This window comes from Leguminivora glycinivorella, chromosome 7 (genome assembly GCF_023078275.1).
Source record: "Leguminivora glycinivorella isolate SPB_JAAS2020 chromosome 7, LegGlyc_1.1, whole genome shotgun sequence".
In the NCBI taxonomy this organism is placed as follows: domain Eukaryota; kingdom Metazoa; phylum Arthropoda; class Insecta; order Lepidoptera; family Tortricidae; genus Leguminivora; species Leguminivora glycinivorella.
Genome location: NC_062977.1, coordinates 4,075,307 through 4,098,483, shown reverse-complemented (window position 1 = coordinate 4,098,483; position 23,177 = coordinate 4,075,307). Strand labels below are relative to the sequence as shown.

The 23,177-nt window shown below is 38.9% G+C and overlaps 2 protein-coding genes across 2 annotated transcripts; one reads left to right on the top strand and one right to left on the bottom strand.

Annotated features, from left to right (window-relative positions):
* Nucleotides 1-115: 115 nt before the first annotated feature.
* On the top strand, nucleotides 116-14,965 carry LOC125227845 (FACT complex subunit spt16). Its single transcript, XM_048132219.1, is given in 18 exon segments — nucleotides 116-299; nucleotides 371-481; nucleotides 2,023-2,184; nucleotides 2,434-2,733; nucleotides 2,992-3,407; nucleotides 3,705-3,849; nucleotides 5,004-5,163; nucleotides 7,065-7,304; nucleotides 8,364-8,562; nucleotides 8,943-9,223; nucleotides 9,226-9,339; nucleotides 9,945-10,158; nucleotides 10,681-10,935; nucleotides 11,818-11,965; nucleotides 12,554-12,689; nucleotides 13,060-13,339; nucleotides 13,785-13,946; nucleotides 14,762-14,965. Coding segments are annotated over 18 exon segments (3,396 nt in total). The 5' UTR covers nucleotides 116-233; the 3' UTR covers nucleotides 14,769-14,965.
* A 53-nt stretch (nucleotides 14,966-15,018) lies between these two features.
* Nucleotides 15,019-22,608, bottom strand: LOC125227851 (protoheme IX farnesyltransferase, mitochondrial). The gene is given in 9 exon segments (XM_048132229.1): nucleotides 15,019-15,696; nucleotides 16,833-16,967; nucleotides 17,412-17,591; nucleotides 18,265-18,440; nucleotides 19,438-19,633; nucleotides 21,118-21,180; nucleotides 21,183-21,324; nucleotides 22,088-22,211; nucleotides 22,452-22,608. Coding segments are annotated over 8 exon segments (1,221 nt in total). The 5' UTR covers nucleotides 22,178-22,211; nucleotides 22,452-22,608; the 3' UTR covers nucleotides 15,019-15,457.
* Nucleotides 22,609-23,177: the final 569 nt, after the last annotated feature.

Below are 23,177 nucleotides of genomic sequence, written 5' to 3'. Positions count from 1 at the left end.
GACAACATTACAATTGCAAGAAGTCAATAGAGCGAATGAAGTGAACGGAACGAGTTTACCTTTTGTGGTTGGCAGTATTGGTAATAGAGCACCCCTCTAATCCCGCCGACGCCCGCCATTTGTGTTTGCTGTCAAAAACACAGACGGATGTCGTGAATAATTTTTAAGGAGATCGAAACATACTTAATTTAGATATTCTTATAAGTTAAGTTTATAATTTAGTTTTTACCATCATGTCTTTAACGCTCGACAAAGACGCATTTTTTCGACGCATGAAGAAGCTGTATTCTGCGTGGAAGGTGGGTTACATTTCGTTGGTTCGAAAATTCACCGTTTTCGGCAAGATTTGATAAAAATATGTGTTTTACAGAGTGCTGCAGCCGACTCAAAAAGCGAAGATGCATTGGGAAAAGTTGATTGTATTGTCTCATGCGTTGGAGTTGACGAGGAAACACTTTACAGCAAGTCTACAGCATTACAGGTTTGCTTATTATGTTGAATGTTATTCTGGCTGGCCTCTTTTCTTTGTATTAGAAATTGCGTCGTGGGATTCAAAAGGTCAACCTTTATGCGCAGTTAGTACTTATATTTAGTTATATAAATACAATTTTTTCCCTTATAAAATGGTGTGAACACGCTTGTGCGCGAAAGCCTATTGCGCACGTGCCATCTCTTTTCTGCAGCTGACATATCGTAGCGTGAGACAAAGATGGCATATTGGAGGTTGAAAATTCAGTAAACATAAACATTTAAAATTCAACACTGAACTCTAAATATCAGTGGCTACAATATTAATAATAATTATTTTACTTATAGTGCTAATCAAGAATGAATATAGGTTATTTTAAATACAAAGAAATCTCTGGAAAAGCCATTGGTCTAGTCAGGTAAACTACACAACCTCAGCATCCTCCTCTTAACATAGTTACATTGAATGCATTAGTAACAACATTTAGAATAACAAATTTATGTTCTCAATTCCTTCATATTGAAACAAATAGTTTGTTATAAATTTAAATAGATATCATACATGAAAGAAAAAACGACAAGGCCCACTGGTGGCCGAGCCAGGAATCGAACACGGGTCTTCAGCTTACACGGCTAACATCTTCACCACTAGACCACCCGCCCGCCGTGGTACCTGACGAAATTTCTCTAGTGTATGTTATCTCAGTAGGCCTAGCACATGATGGCCGCGGGAGTATGTCGCCGCGAGATAGACTACCCTTCCTTATGTCATTAATACAGTTAGAAGAAGACATGGCATCTATCTCGCGGCGACATACCCGCGGCCATCATGTGCTAGGCCTACTGATAAGGCTACGCGCCTTTTGACCAACTCTAAGGGTGGTCTAGTGGTGAAGGTGTAAGCTGAAGACCTGGGTAACCCGGGTTCGATTCCCGGCTTGGCCACCAGTGGGCCTTGTCGTGTATGATATCTATTTATAATTTATATATAGTAGTGTGACTACTTGAAAAAAGAACAACCCAAAAAATATTCAATAAAATAATTTGATTTGTTCCCTATTTGTATAGATGGCAGCACCATCTCTCTCGCTATGTCGTAATCCTGAAAAGGATTCGTATAGGAGGTGCAAGCACTAATTGCTCGCCCTTAGAGTTGGTCGAAAGGCGCCTAGCCTTATCAGAGATAACATACACTAGAGAAATTTCGTTGGGTACCATGGCGGGCGGGTGGTCTAGTGGTGAAGACGTTAGCCGCGTAAGCTGAAGACCCGGGTTCGATTCCCGGCTCGGCCACCTAGTCGTTTTTTCTTTCGTATGTCAAAGTTCCCGTGTGGCCACCGGATAAGTTCCTGGCAGTGAATGTGTTAATTTTCATCAAAGGTATATAATGTATGTCAGTATTGCTATTAGTTTGTTTCAAAATATTGTGCAACAGCACTTTGTAACACATTTGTTGCCAGAACTAAAAAGAGGTTAAACATGTAAACAACCTCTCCTTATCTTAATAATTTGACCAATGAGGTACATATTTGTTTTTGTGCAAAACACTTACAGACTTGGCTTTTTGGCTATGAGCTGCCAGACACAATCACAGTCCTCACAGAAGATGCTATGTGTTTCCTGGCCAGCAAGAAGAAAATTGACTTCCTCAAACCCATAGAGAATGCTAAAGAAGACTCAGACCTACCTCCGGCTAAGTTACTTGTGCGGGACAGAGTAAGTTTACATTGTGCTTTGTACAGACATTTCTAATTTTTTAAGCTCCATTGGGACATATCAGGAACTTGTAACTATATTATTTTAATAGCAAAATTTTGAGCCAATTATGAGCATGATGCATATATTATAGGTATTGTCTCCGTGCCGTGGGTAAAAAAGCTTTATGAGATTAAGATGTAAGTTTTTACCTTAGGAATTGTTATTTTGGATGACTAAACCTTAACAAACATGTTATTCTCATTACAGACAGACAAAGACAAAGAAAACATCAACAAACTTATACAGGAGATGAAAAAATCAAAAAATGGCAAAGCAGTAGGTGTCTTCATCAAAGATAACTTCCCCGGTGAATTCTGTGAAAGCTGGAAAGCGGCTCTCAAAGCTGAGAAGTTTGAGAATGTGGATGTCAGCTCTTCATTTGCTAATCTCATGGCTACAAAGGAGGATTCTGAGATTATTACAGTGAAGAAAGCGTGTCTGGTCACAGTGGATGTGTTTACGAAGTATTTAAAAGACCAGATCATGGAGATTATTGATTCAGATAAGGTGAGTTGTGATAATTATTTTTAGTTTTGTAAAAGGAATTATTATTAGGCTCAGGGCTGTCTCGATAAAATCATACTGTCTTTGTCTTAACGCTAGTATGAGCACCCAGTGAAAGGAAACTATTAATAAACAACTGAATGAAAATCAGATTAAATATATACACACATCAAAGATAAATTTACAGTTTTTACCTTATTACAAAGGAGTAAGGTGCAAAGATAAAATATTTTTAATATTGACTGTACTATATCTTTACAGAAAGTAAAACATTCAAAATTAGCTGAAGGCGTGGAAGCAGCAATATCAGACAAAAAATACGTCACAGGCGTTGATACAAGCCAAGTGGACATGTGCTACCCCGCCATCATCCAATCCGGAGGCCACTACAGTCTCAAATTCAGTGCAATCTCCGACAAGAACCATCTACACTTTGGTGCAATAGTATGCTCTCTAGGCGCTCGATATAAATCATACTGCTCTAACATAGTCCGGACATTGCTGGTCAATCCTTCAGACGACATCCAGAGCAATTATAACTTCCTGTTGAATTTGGAAGAAGAGGTGATGAAGAAATTGGTGGCTGGCGCAAAACTGTCGGCGGTTTATGAGGCCGGGCTGGAACTGGCTAAGAAAGAGAAGCCGAATTTGGTGGATAATCTTACAAAGTCCTTTGGGTGAGTAATAATTTAAGATATGTTTTCTAAGAATGAAAAAAAGTTAAAGAAGCTGTGTGCTACTGGTATGATGGAAAGGGATAAACGATTTTTACTGTTTTGTTAACTTTAGTGAATGTTTATGAATAAGGGGGTAAGTCCTTATAGACCTAGGTAAAATGTTAGGTATGATTGTATGAAGTAAATCAAAATATTATACAATTAGAATGAATGGTGCTCCGTACGAACGTACGTGATAAGAACATATAGATTCATTTATTATTCTAAGTTCTTTATTGTTATTTTTATTTGTTTCAGGTTTTCAATGGGTATAGAGTTTCGAGAAAGTTCCATCGTCATTGGTCCCAAGACGAATGTGGTGGCTAAAAAGGGTATGGTGTTCAACATCAACATTGGACTGTCCAATCTCACAAACAGTGCTGCTACCGATAAAGAAGGAAAGGTAAATATTACTCCACTTATAAAATGAATAAAAATAATAATAGATGTTAAAAAATTCTTGATCTATTTTCATGAAATTGGACACAATATTGCGGAAGTAGACGGTTTAATGATATGTTTATTGGAATCGAAAAACTCTGTTTATACTTTAATGACCGCTCTGGCGCAGTCGGTAGTGACCCTGCCTGCTACGCCGCGGTCCCGGGTTCGAATCGGTAAGGGCATTCATTTGTGTGATGAGCACAGATATTTGTTCCTGAGTCATGGATGTCTTCTCTGTATATGTATTTATATATTATATATATCGTTGTCTGAGTACCCATAACACTTTCTTGAGCTTATCTCAGTCAATGTAAAAATGTCCTTATAATATTTATTTAATATTTATTTATTTATTTAATCTTATGGATATTAGGCATCAATCTGGCAAATCGTGCAAGTGCTTACCTATTTCAACCCTGGTTTCCTGCAGAGAATTTTCGGACGACAGTGTTGAAAACGCCGCACACACTTAAAAGCAAATCAACCAAAATTTAAACATTCATTGTCGTCGAGCGCTCCGCCACGAACGACGTCAGCATATCGGGAAAATCATAAGATTCATGAGTATCGCATAGTGTAACTGTAAACTGTATATTTCGGTATAGATTTTAGATACTTCCAATATCATTCGTTGAAACACTAACCTAACCACAAAATTAAAATTTTGAAAAAAACCCCCGACATAGTGGACTGATTTTCATGAAACATAAATAAAATAATAAAAAATAAAATAAAAATGTTTTATTCTGTATCAACAAAAATGTTTTACAAAGTATCTGCGCTAGTGCCTCTTTTTAAGTGAGGAAACACTTGTGCTAAGAGAGCACCGCTCTTCCACGGTATACACTGTTTATCTTAGAAGTAGGTATGTAAATTTAGATTAATAACACAAAATTATACTACTTAACCTTATACAAATAATAAACAAAATTTTTGAGTTACATGGCTAAGAACTCTCTAGACTAACTCAGCTTTCAAACAAAAAAAAACTAAATCTAAATCGGTTCATCCGTTCGGGAGCTACGGTGCCACAGACAGAAAGACACGTCAAACTTATAACACCCCCGTCGTTTTTGCGTCGGGGGTTAAAAATGATTATGTATCAACTTTCAGACATACGCACTCTTTATCGGAGACACGGTCCTTGTAAACGAAGAGCAGCCGGCCTCGCTACTCACACAGTCAAAGAAGAAGATCAAGAACATCGGTATCTTCCTCAAGGACGACGATGAGGATGAAGAGGATGAAAAGGAGAACAAAACTGAGATACTTGGTGAGTGGCGTGGCGCTCAGAGTGTAAGCGCGACAGCGGTGAGGTACTAGAGCGAGAGCGTGGGACTTTTCACGCACTCATATCGCTGGCGTGCAAGCGTGGCTGGGCCGTAAGGCTTGAGGCTCGGGCGTGCGGCGTGCATGTCAAACAATTGAAGCTCAAACAAGTGTCCTCAGTCCACGCTGACGCTGCATAACCCGCCCCTCTGCACAGTGCACACGTCGACGATTGACGTTCACTCGAGCCTTATACTGAATGTGTGGCTTACATCAGTTATTATCGGACTCTTCGCGTCATTTCTTATAACATAAGTGTCGCTTAACTTCAAACTCTGGTAGATCCATTCTGCTTTAAGTTAGCAACACATAAGGTTAATTATTAGTCTGAAAATGCCAAACAAATGACGCCCAATTGTCCGATCTCTTATAAATCTTATAATGGACTTAGTGGTTTCGAATCTTTCATTTTGGCAAATCACTTAGTTGATGGGGACTCGCGAACTTTGGTCTCATGACTTTGTTTTGACTGTGACAAAGAGAAGTGACGAAAACACCACATGAATCTAACTTTTTAGTAACGTAAAGACGAGGGACTACACTTAATATTTTTTTTATTACCAATTAGCTGGAATTTTTACTGAAATCTCAGAATATATAATAGTACAATTAGTGCTGAAATTCAGTAAACAAAGGAGGTTCCGTTTACAAATTCATAGATCAAAGTTCAAGTGTTTCCAGGGACCCCTGGTAGTCCACTGGTCACTGGTTGAAAACCACTGGTTCAAGCTATAAACAGACATACTAAACTAAAACTTATATCAACAAGAGGCGAATATTAATTTCTCGTTTTGATATGAAGAATAACTGGCATAATAAAAAATAACATATCACTTCCACTTGACAATATTAAAAAAACTGTATTATCTTGATATCATTCACGGGTTGTAGCTTTTACCAAAGTTTTAACATATTGTTAAATATTGTGCATTGCATTGACTAAAGCTGTGTGATTTATACTGTTTTATTTACTTACATGCAATCATGGACGGATAGAGAATGGAGGTGAGTTTCTTGGCTTATATGACTAAATATAAGCCCCCATATAAGCATGCGTCAGCTGCACGGCGTGTAACCCAACCAATTCCAACATGCATAATACTTCGTAACAAGATAGTCAATAGTCTTGCCCAGTCCACACCGAGCGAGGCACGTCGCGAGGCAATTTGCTCGCGCGGCAAACGTGCTATGCAGAAATGCCTCGGCCGAGTCACTGCGCGCGTTTTGCTCGCCGAGGTAGAGTCGACCTTATCACAATGCAATGAGGTGAAAAAGTGGATACATCTCTTTGTAGTCGACTGTACAGTCGAGTTCATAAATATGTATCCATTTTTCACCTTAACGCAACGAATTAAGGTGAAGAAAGAAATATTTATGAACTCGACTGTACGTCAGACATCGTATATTGAACACATTGCCACTTGCATTGATCACGACATGCCTTGCTTTTTTTGGACCCGGCTATACTCTCAGATAAAATGAAAATGTGTCAAACTGTAAAGTAAATCATCAATAATGACTCGTTTTCTCCTTCTTTGGTGTATTAATATTAATAACCACCTGAGTATCAGAAATCATCAGTGATTCTGTGCCTTTCCTAATTTCAGAATAAAAACATAAACAAATACTTTTAAAAGGTTAGAAATGGAGTGGACATTTTCTATAAACATAGCAAACATCACAGAGTATCTGAACTCTAATCAAAACGCATTTCATAAGCAACATACTTTTGTGTCCTAATCTTTTTACAGTCACGCACGATTACACATTCTTAAAACACAGTCAATACATTATTGCTTCTATTTCAACTGCGCTAACACATACTAATTTAAGTCGCAATTTCAGGCAGAGGCAAACGCACAGCCGTCATCGAGTCCAAGCTTCGCACGGAGCACTCTTCCGAAGAAAAACGTAAAGAGCACCAAAGGGAACTCGCGATCGCTCTAAACGAGAAAGCTAAGGAGCGTCTAGCGAAGCAATCTGGTGGGAAGGACAATGAGAAGATAAGGAAGAGTACGGTGTCGTATAAAAGTGTTAGTCAGATGCCGAGGGAAAATGAAGTGAAAGAGCTTAAACTTTACGTTGGTAAGTAGATTCGATAACATATTTATGTTAAATTATATAATTTATGCTGACCAATTAGTATGAAGTTGATGTTGTCGTCGGCCCGAACGTCCGCGCCACTCTAACGTTCCCTGAAGTTAACATAATAGTCCAGTGCGGATCGCTCCGCGCGGTCGGTCCGCGTGACACTAAAACCAGCCTTACATTTGATTTCTGAAATTGTCGTAAGCTGGATCCACACAGGCTATGTAAATGTTCAATGAAGACGTAGGTTCATGCGGCCTGCGATTCATACAGATCAGAGTCGCTCTATTATAATCTCATGCTATGCCATTTAATCATTTTACGAGATAATGTTGGTCCTTGTTATATTTTAAATTGATTTGAGTTTCAAGTTTTCCAAAAATTTTAGAGACAAAAGAAATGCTACTTTACCTGTTTATATGAAAGTTCAAGTTTCAGTTTAGTCGACAAGATAGTCGAAGTTGTATATCGTCCGTCCGTCCGTCGTCCGTCCGTCCGTCCGTCCGTCCGTCCGTCCGTCCGCGGATAATCTCAGTAACCGTTAGCACTAGAAAGCTGAAATTTGGTACCAATATGTATATCAATCACGCCAACAAAGTGCAAAAATAAAAAATGGAAAAAAATGTTTTATTAGGGTACCCCCCTACATGTAAAGTGGGGGCTGATATTTTTTTTCATTCCAACCCCAACATGTGATATATTGTTGGATAGGTATTTAAAAATGAATAAGGGTTTACTAAGATCGTTTTTTGATAATATTATTATTTTCGGAAATAATCGCTCCTAAAGGAAAAAAAAGTGCGTCCCCCCCCCTCTAACTTTTGAACCATATGTTTAAAAAATATGAAAAAAATCACAAAAGTAGAACTTTATAAAGACTTTCTAGGAAAATTGTTTTGAACTTGATAGGTTCAGTAGTTTTTGAGAAAAATACTGAAAACTACGGAACCCTACACTGAGCGTGGCCCGACACGCTCTTGGCCGGTTTTAAGTTTCAAATAATAGTTTTAAAATTGCTATCTGCAGCAGTTCTTTCATTTCTCGTTTCCTTTTCAGATCGTAAATACGAAACGGTTATCCTGCCCGTATTCGGCGTACCCGTACCATTCCACATCTCCACCATCAAAAACATCTCCCAGTCTGTGGAAGGCGACTACACGTACCTGCGTATCAACTTCTTCCACCCTGGAGCCACTATGGGCAGGAATGAGGGCGGGAATTACGCCCAGCCTGACGCCACATTCGTTAAAGAAGTGTAAGTAACTTCGAAGGAGCCGCCTCGCGAAATTGCCGCCCATCGTAACCTTTTCCGTTGTGACTCGCTGAGGCAATGCGACTTTGCGTGCGATGTACAGTCAACCATTGGAACCCTAGGCCACTGTAGAACTATGTCATAGTGACGTTATAAATCAGATTGTAAGAAATCTCTTAGTGCTTGTCATTTTGACATGGTTGTAGAGTGGCCTAGGGTTCTAATTGGTTGACTGTACTCAGGCAAGGCATGTTTGCATAAACAAGTTGTTCCGCGACGATCTCCTCGTGAGGCAACGCCATATCTCTCGACCTAATCTTTTGAGCTCTAATTTGATACTTTTAACATTTAGAAGTTTTATTTATTTTGTTTTTGTATTACAGCACATACCGCAGCACAAACACGAAAGAACCCGGCGAAATCTCCCCACCATCAGCGAACTTAAACACCGGCTTCCGACTTATCAAAGAAGTTCAAAAGAAATTCAAAACAAGAGAGGCAGAAGAACGCGAAAAAGAAGACTTAGTCAAACAAGACACACTAGTATTATCACAGAGCAAAGGAAACCCGAAATTAAAGGACCTGTACATAAGACCGAATATAGTTACAAAGAGAATGAGTGGGTCACTCGAAGCGCATACAAATGGATTCAGATTCACTTCAGTGAGGGAGACAAAGTGGATATCTTATATAATAATATAAAGAATGCGTTCTTCCAGCCGTGTGATGGAGAAATGATCATATTGTTACATTTCCATTTGAAACATGCTATTATGTTTGGTAAGATATCATTTCAATCTATTAATAACAGAAGCCATTTTATGTCCAAACCTGTCTCGTAAGACCTTAAGAAAGTCAAATATTAATGTCACCGTGTCCTTCAACCCAATCTTTTGTCCTGTACTTGTGGGGCAAAGGGTGCGAATATAAAGACGAAAAGTTGAGTTGATATGTTTTCTTTAGTACATGAAACAAGTTTATAATAGAAAAGGGCACGATATTCAAATTTCATATTCGACGGTCGCGATTAACGTCTATATTTTTCAAAATTTAAACAAAAAGTAATTCCTAAAGGAAATTACTTGAAAAAGTATAGTTATTTTTTGCATAATATGGTGTGTAGCAATTTGTAGATATATAGAGGCTTACCATTCTAGTATAGAATACGCTGTATAACGATACTTATCGTTTACAAAATACTCTTTAAATAACACTCCACACGTAAGATACTGTTTAAAAACCAAGATAGGTTAAACAGTATAATCATCATCGTATTATCAGGCATTGTATTATATTATAGTAAACCTATAAAGCGGTGGAATTGAAGAAAAATATACCTATTGGGAAGTGTGTGCCTGGCTTTATCCATAACCTCACATTTTCAGGTAAAAAGAAGCACGTGGATGTACAATTCTACACAGAAGTGGGTGAGATCACGACCGATCTCGGCAAACACCAGCACATGCACGACCGCGACGATCTGGCCGCGGAACAGAGCGAGAGAGAACTGAGACATAAGCTCAAGGTGGCGTTTAAGAGCTTCTGCGAGAGGGTCGAGAATATGACTAAGCAGGAGATTGAGTTTGACACGCCATTCAGGTAACTCCCACATTAATTTGTACTATTTGTAGTAACTAGAAGAACAGGAATAATTTTGGTTATCACGCAGGTGATAACAACATGATAATATTTGGTAATTCAGTAACTACTACGTGTACGATGCCGCACCCTTTGTAGCTGAAGTAGCTAGTTCAATAAAATGCCCCAAATTAACTTGCATCTTTTGACAATAAGGGCTAAGTTACACGATACGAGAATTTGTATGCGATTTTAAATATATTCCGACTATTGAAGTATTGACGTTACATTCCACTCAGCCGACCGATGAAATTCCGCGTTGCATTGCGATATTCCGAACCGTCTTAATCAGCCCTAAAGGTGATCACCCACTTACTAAGTCACCTGTTACAAAAAACATCAAAAAGGTAATCACGGTCTATATAAGTCTAATGAAAATAACCGTGAATCATTCAAAACTCTCACCTGTTACAAACTGTGCCGCTAAAAACTGTAACTTATGCCTCTGTAAGTGTGTACTCTAAAGCACAATTTCCTCGACAGAGAGCTCGGATTCCCCGGTGCACCATTCCGCAGCACAGTCCTCCTGCAACCCACATCAGGCGCGCTCGTCAACCTCACTGAATGGCCTCCGTTCGTCATCGCACTTGAAGACGTCGAACTGGTCCACTTTGAGCGAGTGCAGTTCCATCTCAAGAACTTCGATATGGTGTTCGTGTTTAAGGATTACGCTAAGAAGGTCGCCATGGTCAATGCTGTGCCTATGAACATGCTGGATCATGTTAAGGAGTGGCTCAAGTGAGTACTTAAATATTGAATACACAGAGAACCTCCTATAGAGTGGCAATCTTGTATATTTTGTTCGCGATACGAGTCACCAGTGTTTGGGGTGCGAGGAGCGGGCGGGGAATGTGTTAAGCGCGCTGTGATTGGCCGTTTCAAGGACGGCGGGCAGTCGCGCCAGATGAAAAGGGACAGAAGTATGACTGTCCCTCTACTGACGCGTAAGTGGCCAATGTAAGTTGACCTATGCCGGCTCTGAATAAATTATAAATATGACTTATTTGTGGAATGTAATGCCGTCTGTTTTTAAATTTGAGCTTCTTGTTACCCTTCCACACCATTTCACACTACAGGTGGACATCTTTAAGGCATCAAAATACCCTTTTCCAATTTTTAAGTGCGAAAAACACGCGCTGCTTTCGGGTCTGTTACTTGGTCGATACTGATCGGGCACGGCAAGCGCCCGCGCTTATATCAGTGCAAATACTAGGAAGGCTGGCGACCGCGAGTCGTCTTTTAATGGATGTCTATAGGGGTTGGTCTGTGATTGAATATGTCTGTAACACCCATCTCCCAATCTCATAGAATGACCTAGCAACATTAATTTCATAAATCTGTAGAACGTCTTTGAACGCATATAGCTGCTTCAATCTTACTTCAATTTCAATATGGTTTTGGTCAGTTGGAGTTTAATTGTATGGGGCAAATACGATAGCGTCTTACATTTGAATCCCTCGAATCTTAGTGAAATCGGCCAATATGTAGAAATGTTCGAAAAATTAAGAACACTATTTCATACATAATAACATCTTTGTCCATAAACCACCATACACAGCTATTTTGAGGCATGGAGCTGCGCACGTTTACCTATTTAACTAAATTGATGTATGTTTCCAGTTCATGTGACATTCGCTACTCGGAGGGCATCCAATCTCTCAACTGGACCAAAGTCATGAAGACCATCACAGATGACATCGAAGGCTTCTTTGACAACGGCGGCTGGTCCTTCCTTGACCCTGAATCTGACGAAGAGGGCGCTGCACAAGTATGTTTCAACTTTATTAGATAAGTTTTTTTTAATAGCCTAACATGTGTCCCACTGCTGGGAAAAGGCCGCCCCTTCTTCCCTCCACTCATCACGGTTTGATGGCCACTGTCACCAGTACTAAAAAGCTATGAATCTGTTTCCAATATATGATTTATCAAATGCCAGGATTTAAGTGTTTCGCTAGGCTGAGTTGCGTTTCACGTTTCAATAGTAGCTTCTCGCTGGACCTCGCATCCACGAACTGTCTCGAATATTCAGTGAAACCGTTTAAATATATAATTAGACTACTAACTAGACTAGATAGATTCTAATCTCTTTTCTAAACACTTCGTTAAAGCATTCCGCAATTGTCACTTCAATTAGGTAATTCTGACAAATAGCGCAGCCTGTTTTCTGCGCCCTGCAGGGTTAGCACATGATTGCCGCGAGAGTATGTCGCCGCGAGATAGACTACCCGTCCTTATGTCATTAATACAGTTAGAAGAAGACGTGCCATCTATCTCGCGGCGACATACTCTCGCGGCAATCATGTGCTAGGCCTACTGGTATCTTCAATCATACTAAAGCTTCGTGTTTGTGTTTCAGAAAGCGGATGACGATTCAGAAGAAGAGGATGATGCATACGAGCCTACCGATGTTGAATCAGAGGAAGAATCTGACGATGATTCAGAGTACGACTCCGAGGCCTCTGACGTGTCTGACGGCTCCAGTGAAGGAGAAGGTAAGATTCTCATCATTTTATGGCCGACACAGTTGGGCGGACTGCAACCCATCTGTAACTTAGGCGTGCAGTTAGAGCACCATTAGAAACTGAGTCCTAAATCTTGTAAACTAGTAAGAAATATTTGTCAACAACTGAGTGCGCAAAGATAGAAACCCTCGGAAGATGACGGTCTGTCAATTAATTGAAGAGTAAAATATACAAATTAATAATATTTATGCAAATATGCAGATTGTTTTGTCTCCTATCGAATAAACACGTATCCAACGGAAGAGATGCGAACGTAGGTGCTTATAAACTCATATTTTAGACCTAAGTGTAAATCAGTTTAAAAAGTACTGATAGAATAATCTTTAATATAATATTACAGAAGAAGAAGAGGAATCCGGCAAAGACTGGTCCGATTTAGAGCGTGAAGCCGCCGAAGAAGACAAAAAGGAACGTAACTACGAACGCGGCGACGCAGACTTCGACCGCAAACGTAAAGGCGGCCGCGACATATCGCGCTATGATGACAAGAAGTCCAAGCATGATAAGAACCATAAGAGTTCGAGTTCCAACCATAAGAGCTCGAGCTCAAATCATAAGAGTTCGAGTTCCAATCATAAGAGCTCGAGCCATAAGAGTCCGTCGAAACATAGTAGCAGCAGGTAAGAGTCAAAATATTAGTAACTAATATTCAACACCAACTGTGTCAGAATATTCGAGGGTGGCCGTGACATATCGCGCTACGACAATAAGAAACCTAAGCTAAATATTACTAAGTTTGTCAACAAATGCAAGGGTGTCCGTGATATGCTGGTGTTGCGCTACAGCAATAAATTACCAATCTGAGTTAGAATTCAATCATATAAACTCGAGCTCGAGACATAAGTGTATCCGCTTATTGTCCTTAGACGCAGAAATCTTCCTATCCTATTAAGAGCTCGAGACATAGTTGCAGCAAGTAAGGATCAAATTGTCGCAGCTCATGCGGACGAGTTCAGCCAAATATTAGGCTTTACTTTTCTAAAACAACTGTAGAGTTAGCATCTAAATAGATCCAACAGTACACTTGACAATTAGTAGTCTAATCAATATTTGTACATTTTCCAGTCCATCAAAGAACCGCGACAAGCACCACAAGTCGTCCCACCACGAGCGCGACCACAAGTCGAGCAGCCACAAGTCCAACGGCGACAGCAAGCGCCACTCCGGCGACCGCCACAAGCGCTCCCGGGACGACTCGCGCGAGGAGCGCAGCTCCAAGAAGCAGAAGTAAGCATGACCACTCTGTATTCATTTTGTGCTCATATTTTGCGTAGTAAACGTTCCACGTAGTGTCACGTATACTAGTCAGTATAGGCAGGTCCACACAATGCGAGCATCGTATGAAAATGATCGAGGCAGGTCTCGCAACGGAGACATTTCGCCGCGACGCTGTTCGTTCTGTGTGGAAAGTGCTTTCGACTATGAGTCCCCACATGTTAATAAATACATCTTTGAATTTCTGTACAGACAATTAGTATATGAGCATTTTCAGAATTTGGGACCCCCCAATTAGCGTAAGTTGTTAACAAAAATTAACTCACTGTCAGGTTTGTGACGATAATTAAGCATGAAATTTCTATAAAAATATTGTTTTTGTGTTAATTAAATAAACATTAAGCGATAATTTACATTCAGAACGTGAAAAATAGACAGATTTTATGCTTAATTTTCGTCACAAAACTGACAGTGAGTTAATTTTTGTTAACGACTTACGCTAATTGGGGTGTCCCAAGTTCTGAAAATGCCCATATTTAGGAATGTTGGTAAAGCTAGCATTATTGTGCCTACAATATCTCATATCCTGGGTGCGGTTTTTTCGTTTTTAAGGTTCTAAGTTTGATGTATAAGCATATGGCGTCATCCATATATTACGTCACAGTGTAGGGGGGGGAGGGGGGTCATACTAAATGTGACAATCCCTGTTAAAGGGATACAAAAAAGCGTGACATAGGGGGGGGGGGGAGGGGTCAAAAACCTGAAATTTGGTGTGACGTAATATGTGGATGATCCCTAAATTGTAATTGACTTATTGCTTGTTTCAGGAAATAAGATGTGAAACTATCTCAGTAGCGGAGTTACGGGTCTCAATCCACGCACGACTCGCGTCTTAATTAATTTTAATTGTTAGTTTACCATGTCCGTCTGTATGTTCAAAATCAGGTTGCCTGTTTGTATGTATGTAGATCAATTCGATTCCATTACGTTAATTTATAAAGAACACTTGAAATAAATGTAAGATTTCATTATCATCATGTTTTATTTCTCTGTCAATGACGCGCGAAAAATAAATAACAATAAGTTAGTCTAACAAATCTCAACTGATTTATTAACTTATCACAAGCGCACTAAATTCCATAATTAATTATACATTATTTACAGTAAAAATACTTGTCTACAGCTTTGTAGATTAAATATATTCAGAACACGGAATTTTGTAGTTTGGGTCAAACTCATCTGGTCTGGTATCATGGAGTTCAAAAAATCCACCATCGTGTAACTAGTAATTCGTAAACCTTATTGCAAATACATAAGGTAGACCTTATATTAATGATGTTATAAAGATGGTGGTGACTAACAGTCTCATATTATCATGTAAAAAATAAGCTATCCATCCCTTTCCGTAGTGCCAACACAACGGCAGATGGCAAGTTTATACATAATTGTGACATTGCCATCGCAAAACGTCCACATAAATAAAACTTCTACAAATTCATAACCTCACTAAAAAAAACGTGTTCTTATTTGTCTAAGTCCGTTTCCTGGGCAGCTACCACCGGCCCTCGTGGTATAACCGTGATCCCCGGCAATTTATTGACGTCTATATTCTTTATGGAGTCCTTTTGATCCTGTCCTTCGCCAGTGCTCCAGTACTTCTTATTGACTAACATTAGCAACATCAAGGCTGGTAGGTGTATTAGAGAGAACCTGAAGAGTTTTCTGGAACTACCGCTGTCGGATTTTTTGTAGAATTCATACGCTGAAAAAAGAGATTAATGGGTAAAATGCCATCTGAGATTAAGAAATTAAATAGACGAGCAAAATTGCTCAAATTATGTTCTATAACTTGCGCCAATATTATAGTGGTGTGGAAATATTCTTTGGTCTTTGTGCGCTAAATTACTTTTAATTTAATTGTAAGATCTAAAATAATTATTGAATTGAGAGCTAGCTGTAAGTCTTTTGTCAATTAATTAAGTCATTAACTGATGAGAGAGCAATGATCCGGCAAAATAACTAGCATCGGCCACTAGGACACAGCTTGCCAACAAAACTAGCGCGAGTTATTGGCAAAGAGCCGATAAGGAACTTGGGTCGTTATTGAGCTACCTAAGTCAAGATATCTATCATCAACAACACATCGCAAAAAAATTAAAATTTTGAAAAAACCCCCGACCGCGACATAGTGGACCGATTTTCATGAAACATGGCTAAGAACACTCCCGACTAACTCAGCTTTCAGACAAAAAAAAACTAAATCTAAATTGGTTCATCCGTTCGGGAGCTACGATGCCACAGACAGACACACACACAGACAGACAAACAGACAGACAGACAGACAGACAGACAGACAGACAGACGGACAGACAGACAGACCCCTTCGTTTTTGCGTTGGGGGTTAAAAATGTATCTTAGCATGTGTGTGAAACACGTGTCAGGCTGTGAATAATAAAATCGCAATTAAAATTTAGCATAGTAAATTTTCTGAACAAGAAGCCAATGCTCACGGTAGATGGCGCTATACTGTGTTGTGAAAATCCTGAATCGTGCTATTAAGATTTTTCTCGAGATAATGACCCCGGACTCGAATTCGTTCCAATACTGCTCATTAGATGGCACTGATCCGTGCAGTAAAAATCCTGAATCGCGCTGTTTAGATTTATTTGAGATATAGACCCCGGACTCGAATTAGTTCTATTATTGCTCATCAGATGGCACTGGTCCGCGCAGTAAAATTCTAAATCGCGCTATAAAATCTTTGATTTTTCTCGAGGTAATGACCCCGAGTTCGAATTAGATTCAAAATAGCTCATTAGATGGCACTTGTTTTGCGGATCATGCAACTTCAGTTTTAATCAATCAAATCATAACGTTCGATTCAGAACCGTTACATACCTAAGTACATAAAGTAAACGTTGAGAGGCAGTGACTCCAACGCGAACCACGTGTTGGTGACGCCGAGGTAGGAAGAGGCGAGGCAAGTCGCGGTGATCACACCAGTGTGCCGGAGGGCCACTCTTCTGCACAATGCTGTAACAATATAAATATAAATATATTGAGGAGGTGAGGATAGAAGCGAGAAGTCGTAATATTGTGCAAGAAATAAGTTTTCTTTGACTTCTAGGAATAATGTCTGAAACTGTACAGTAGCCATTATATATATCAGAGTTACCAAAGCTCTCACAAATCTCAATCGAAACATGCCTCTATTGTCGAGTTGTTGAAGTGTGTGGTCCGATATTTGAGAGATATTTGGCAGCTCCAATATATCTAATGGTGATTGTACATTTCAATTTTTTGTTACCAGCCATAAAAAGGGTATTTTTTTTTGTTTGTGGATGTAATTAAATTTCCTATAGCTTAATAGCTGTTAATTCGCCGACATAAGAGCTATGGGACATATTTTCAAGCAACTCGAGTAAACCACTCCCATATTTTTAAATTTGACTGTACTAAACAACCACAGCAACTTACCAGGATCAGTAACAGCCATCATCCTATACCCGGCCCTAGAGTAGTCAGGCCGCAGGTTCCACGACAGCGCGTTGAAGTGCGGGAACTGCCACGAGTAGAGAATAACGCCCAGCACCAGCGCGCCCGCGTCCAGCGAGCCCGTGCAGCCCGCCCAGCCCATTAGAGGGGGGATCGCGCCCACTGAAAACATGGTACAGGTTATTTAGGACCATATTACATTATCATATATATTATCTTTGATCATGGGATGACCTTGGTGCGGTACGGCGCTTGGGCGGCCGTGACTTTAAGTCTACGCGGAAGGAACTGTGCATAGATATTGTACGTATCGTGCGCTAGATAGCGCTGTTACATGTAGTAACAATTCTGAATCGCGCTATTAAAATTTTTATAGGGATAGTGACATTACATTAGTGACCCCGTTCGTTTTTAGGATAGTTATTACATTCAACAACAGATGGCGCTAATGGGTGGTATGAAGCCAGAGAATACATTATTTTAATTTTAAGCTATTAATATTAGATGTGAACATTTTGTTTTATTGGCGTACATGTAATGTAAAGTATGAGGTTTCCAACGCTCAGAGCTGGTAGTCAGGGTTGACACCAAAGTAAACAAGCAGCGATGAACTATAGAACATAATTGTGTCTATTTTATTTACACAGAAGCGAATATCTTCTTTTGTTCGTTTCTATTACCGATAGTTCATAGTTGGTACTCGCTTTTGACAGGACAAGTGTCTTACAATCTTAAACTGGTATGGTCGACTGATGAGAATGCTATGAAGTATTAAGTCTGCCATTTGTACCTCTGTTATGTGCAATAAAATTCCAAAATAAATATTACAACATACCCACAGATCCAAGCCAAGTGTTAAGTATGGACATCCTCTTCATTGGCGTATAAACAGACGTATAAAGTATAAGGTTGCCGGCGCCCAAGGCAGCTGTCAAAGGGTTGACGCCGAAGTAGAGTAAGCTGAGACCAGTAGTGCTAGTGACGGCAGCGAAACTCACTGCGTGTATTGGCCTGTAAAGAGTTATAATATAAGTTCCCGAGAAATGAAATGAAATATGACTGAAGCTCTAAAACAAATAAGGGCCGCTACAGACAAACTGTAACCCAACTGCAATGTGTATGGGACTGCACACGCACTGTTGGGTTGCAGTGACTATATAAGTTGCAGTAGGATTGTAATCCGCCTGAACCAATATTAGAAAACATAAGGATATTTCCATCAGAAAAAAAAACATATACACTTGAAGTATACGGACCCCTTTTCTGTGTATCTGTATAGCCACAGTATAATAAAGAGTACTATCGTACAGTATGGCCACTCCCGCTCCCCGCTGAAGGTGCCACCCCCACTCGGTTACCTCAGTTACCGCCTGTCAAAAACGCGAACAGTCGACCTGTCATATCTCACTCATACAAGCATGGTACGCGTTCATCTACACGAGCTTAAAATGTGTGCTAGGAACGCGCCTCTTTTATATATTTGATCGCCAGTGTCTTAGATGTAGTAGTCTCCTAAAACCAATAAAAATCTTTCTTCGGAAAAAAATTCAAGATTCAAAATATTCTTTATACCTATAGATTAGGCCATTAGGGTAAAAAGGGAACTTACTCTCACAGTCCCTTGACAAGTAGTTTGTGGCAAGTACTGAATTGACTGTGATAGCGGCGACGGAAAGCAAACTTGGTAAATATGGAAACTTCCTCTAACAGTCCTTTGACAAGCACTCTATTCTTGGTTGGATGTCTGTGCGTCGAATCGAATGGTACTTCATGGTACTGATTGACTACGTTAGCGGCAGCTGAGACCATAGATCAACCTCGTCTCCGCAGCGTATAGCAAACATGGTAATTATTTAAACTTACTCTGGAAGTCCTTCCAGTCCTTCCTTGGTTCTGGACATCCGAAAGTCGAATAGTATTTCATGGTACTGATTGTCTGCGTTAGTTGCCCCGAAGACTATCCCTGTCTCTACGGCATGTAACAAACATAGCAATTATGGAAACTTACTCTAAAAGTCCTTTGACAAGCACTCTATTCTTGGTCCTGGACATCTGTGCGTCGAATGGTACTTCATGGTACTGATTGACTGCGTTAGCGGCGGCAGAGACAAGTCCCGTGCCCGCGGCACACAGCGCGAATGTGGTCGGACTGAACGGCGCCGGCGCTAGCGCGTAGCCCGCCATTGATGTCATTACTACTAGAGCTGTAACAATCAAACATTTGATTATGAACTGAAATAAAAGTCATACTCTAAAGCAACTAAGGCACAGGCAACCATGTTGATAGATTTATTTATTTATTGGTATTTACTTAGGATAAAAACAGACGTAAATATACAATTTACATAAGTATTGTTACATTGGGACTTTCGATCCGGAGGTCGCGAGTTCGAACCCGGCTCATACCAATGAGTTTTTCTGAACTTATGTGCGAAATGTTATTTGATATTTGCCAGTCGCTTTTCGGTGAAGGAAAACATTGTGAGGAAACCGGACTAATTCCAATAAGGTCTAGTTACCCTTCGGGTTGGAAGGTCAGATGGCAGTCGCTTTCGTAAAAACTAGTGCCTTTGCCAAATCTTGGGATTAGTTGTCAAAGAAGAACCCAGGCTCCCATGAGCCGTGGCAAATGCCGGGATAACGCAAGGAGGATGATGACTCTAAAGCAACATACAATACGTAAATATACAATTTACATAAGTATTGTTACATATCGACGGTGAAGTAACAAGAACTCCTAAGTACAGGTCGATTACAAAGATATGTATAACTTTTTCACCTTATTACAATGCCATAAGGTGAAAAAGTGGATACATATCTAGGGTTGTAAAAAAACGGTTTTTTTTCTGGCTTGAAAAAAAACATGAAAAAAAACCGTGAAAAAAAACAGTTTTTTTTCTGGAGTATGTTTTTTTCTAAAGTACGAAATCTCAAAATTTGCAAAGTAGTTAATACTTTTATACGGTTTTTTAGACTTAATGTTAACTATTAAACGAATTTAATCAAATAACTTTAATTTCTGGTCTTATAAAAGTAACATTTACGAAATCTGTAGTTTGTAGTTATCACTATTTACTGTTGGCAACACCACCGCCTCTCCACGCTACACGCCGCATCGGGGATTCCCCAATAAACGTTGTATACTGAATTAAAATGTACGTTATTGTTATTGAAACACGTTACAACTCACGAAAAACCGTTATTGTCGTATTATTTGTTCATCTGAAAAAAAACCAAGGTGCTCGGTTTTTTTTCATGTTTTTTTTCATAATTCTGAAAAAAAACATTTGGTTTTTTTTCTATTTACAACCCTATACATATCTCTGTAGTCGACTGTACTTAGGAGTTCTTGTTACTTCACCGTCAATATGTCTTATACCAATAACAGTTACTCATTGATTGAAATGTATTCTACAAATGATTCTATTCTATTCTACAGATTCTTGCTTGCATAAGCCACCATTTTGATTTGTCACTTTACCTTATCAAAGTATAAGGATAAACAAAATCTCACTCAATTAATCGCCAATGATTTTGGCTGGAAAACAAACACACTCAGTCCTTTGCCTTCTTATCTTTGCCATTGCCTTGTATCTTTATAACTGCCAAAGCATCTGCAAGTGGGACGTTTTTCTGACCACAACATATAGATTTAATTTAGACAAGTTATTCACATAATGAAACTTACATGTTAATCTAAACTTAGACAGCATCATGCAATACTGGCCAACATTATTGGTCCTGTCATGAGCGGGGTCTCCTTCCACACTCTGGTGTCCTCATTCTTAGCCTTCTTCGCCGGAGTTGCGGTCTGACTCTGCGTTGTGAGCGGGAGCTTGCTCTGCCAACTGCTTGATGTTGATATTCTAACCAGCTGTTGTGATAAGGTGCCATTCTGAAATGAATAATAGACATAGTTTAAATGAGTTAAGTTTTAGTGAAAATACTGGAGAGGAGGAATATGACTGAGGCCTATTCTAAGAACAACCAAGTGACACGTCTGCAAAGAATACTAAAGGAGCCAAGAGATGATGGCCACAGGTACAATTATTGTGTTTACTACCATAATATATTAATTAAAGGGTTTAGCAGGGCCAGGAAAGATGTGTGGCCCCTATGAGGAATAGTTGATTTAGTAAATATCAATTGTTTAATATAATCCTTTATTTGTAGATAAAACACCAATGCCAAGACCAATCCATTTGATTTCTCATTATATTGGTAGGAATGAGTAGTCTTTTGTGGATCTCCATAATCATGAAGTATTTACTCATCATTGTAAACCCACTATGAAGTGAAAGTATGTTATGATAAATTATGATTGAAAGGACAGTTTTAGTTAGATAAAAAAAAGAGTTTTAAGCATGGTCCATTTGTCTATCAACAATTTATGTATCAAAATTGTGTATTTGGTATTTGTTAGGTATATAAAATCCGTAAGTTTTAAATGTTTTAATAAATTGAATAATAAGTTTATTACACATAAACAGGTAAATCAAACTATACAGATAAATATGTGTTATTCGATTAATTCCAATAGGTATTCAATTTTCCTCATTTCATGTTGCATTTATTGTAAGAATAAGTTTAGTATGTCTTAGTAATTGCTAATGCAATGTGGATACTTGTCCTATTAGTATACAACTAACATTACTTACACCTATTTTCATGAGCACAGACTTAGTAGATATACCGGCCACTCCATGCTTAAGGCAGAAAGTGCAGTGGAGCACCTTTATATAAGACATGTTGCCCTTTAGAACAATTCTTCACGTCAACATCCTGAAAAATAATAAGTACCTATTTAAGCTATATGCTCATAAATAGCAGGCCGCTACACAAAGTTACAAACTATCACGGCATAGCTGTTAATTTCTCAACACAATAGAGAACATAATTATGCTTTGCTTTTGTAAATAAATTACACAATAGTAGTAAAATCAATCAATAAACATAGCGATGAAGCACTACACATTATACACTCCACTAATTGTAAATTAGACGTTAAATAAAATTTCTTACTTATAAAGAATTATGCGACGAACAAGATCTTAGTATAATATTACGTTTATAATCAATTTTTAAAAAAGTTTTAGGAAAAATTGATCTTATAAACATTTGAGGTTATTTAGGTAATCGTGAAGGACGAGGGCGACACGATAAGAAAAACGTCACAAAATTAGTGACAGTGACAGATGAAACCACGATGAAACTTCAAAACTGCTGTGAAAACTAAATAAAATGCATTGCTGCCAACTGATACACGAATTTCCTTCTTTAAAGACTCATCTACACTGGCTGAATTGTAACTGACAGCTAAAAAAATGGCAACATTTAAAAAAAAACGTAGTGATACCACTTAAGTTTCCCATGATTTTAGGTAATTTTATTAGCTACAGCTAGGTAAAATGAGTATACAGGGTGACTCATTCAAAGAGGTCAGCATGGGAAAGTCTGAAACTATACGACATACGAAGATCTGTTCCTAGGAACCATGTCACCGATTTTAATAAAAAGAAAAACTGCATTCATGCATTTGAAAAAGAAGCTGTTGAATACTCTAACGTTGGTTACTTCGAATCGAACATCTACTAAAATAAATTAAATTTTGTGAAAACAATTCATTTTGAACATCATGTTTCATAGAAATATTCACAGCTTAAGACCTACACAATCGATATTTAAATAGAAAAAAATGTAAGTTTTTTTTTTCAAAACAACCGGGTTCGATTTCCCAGCTGGGTACAG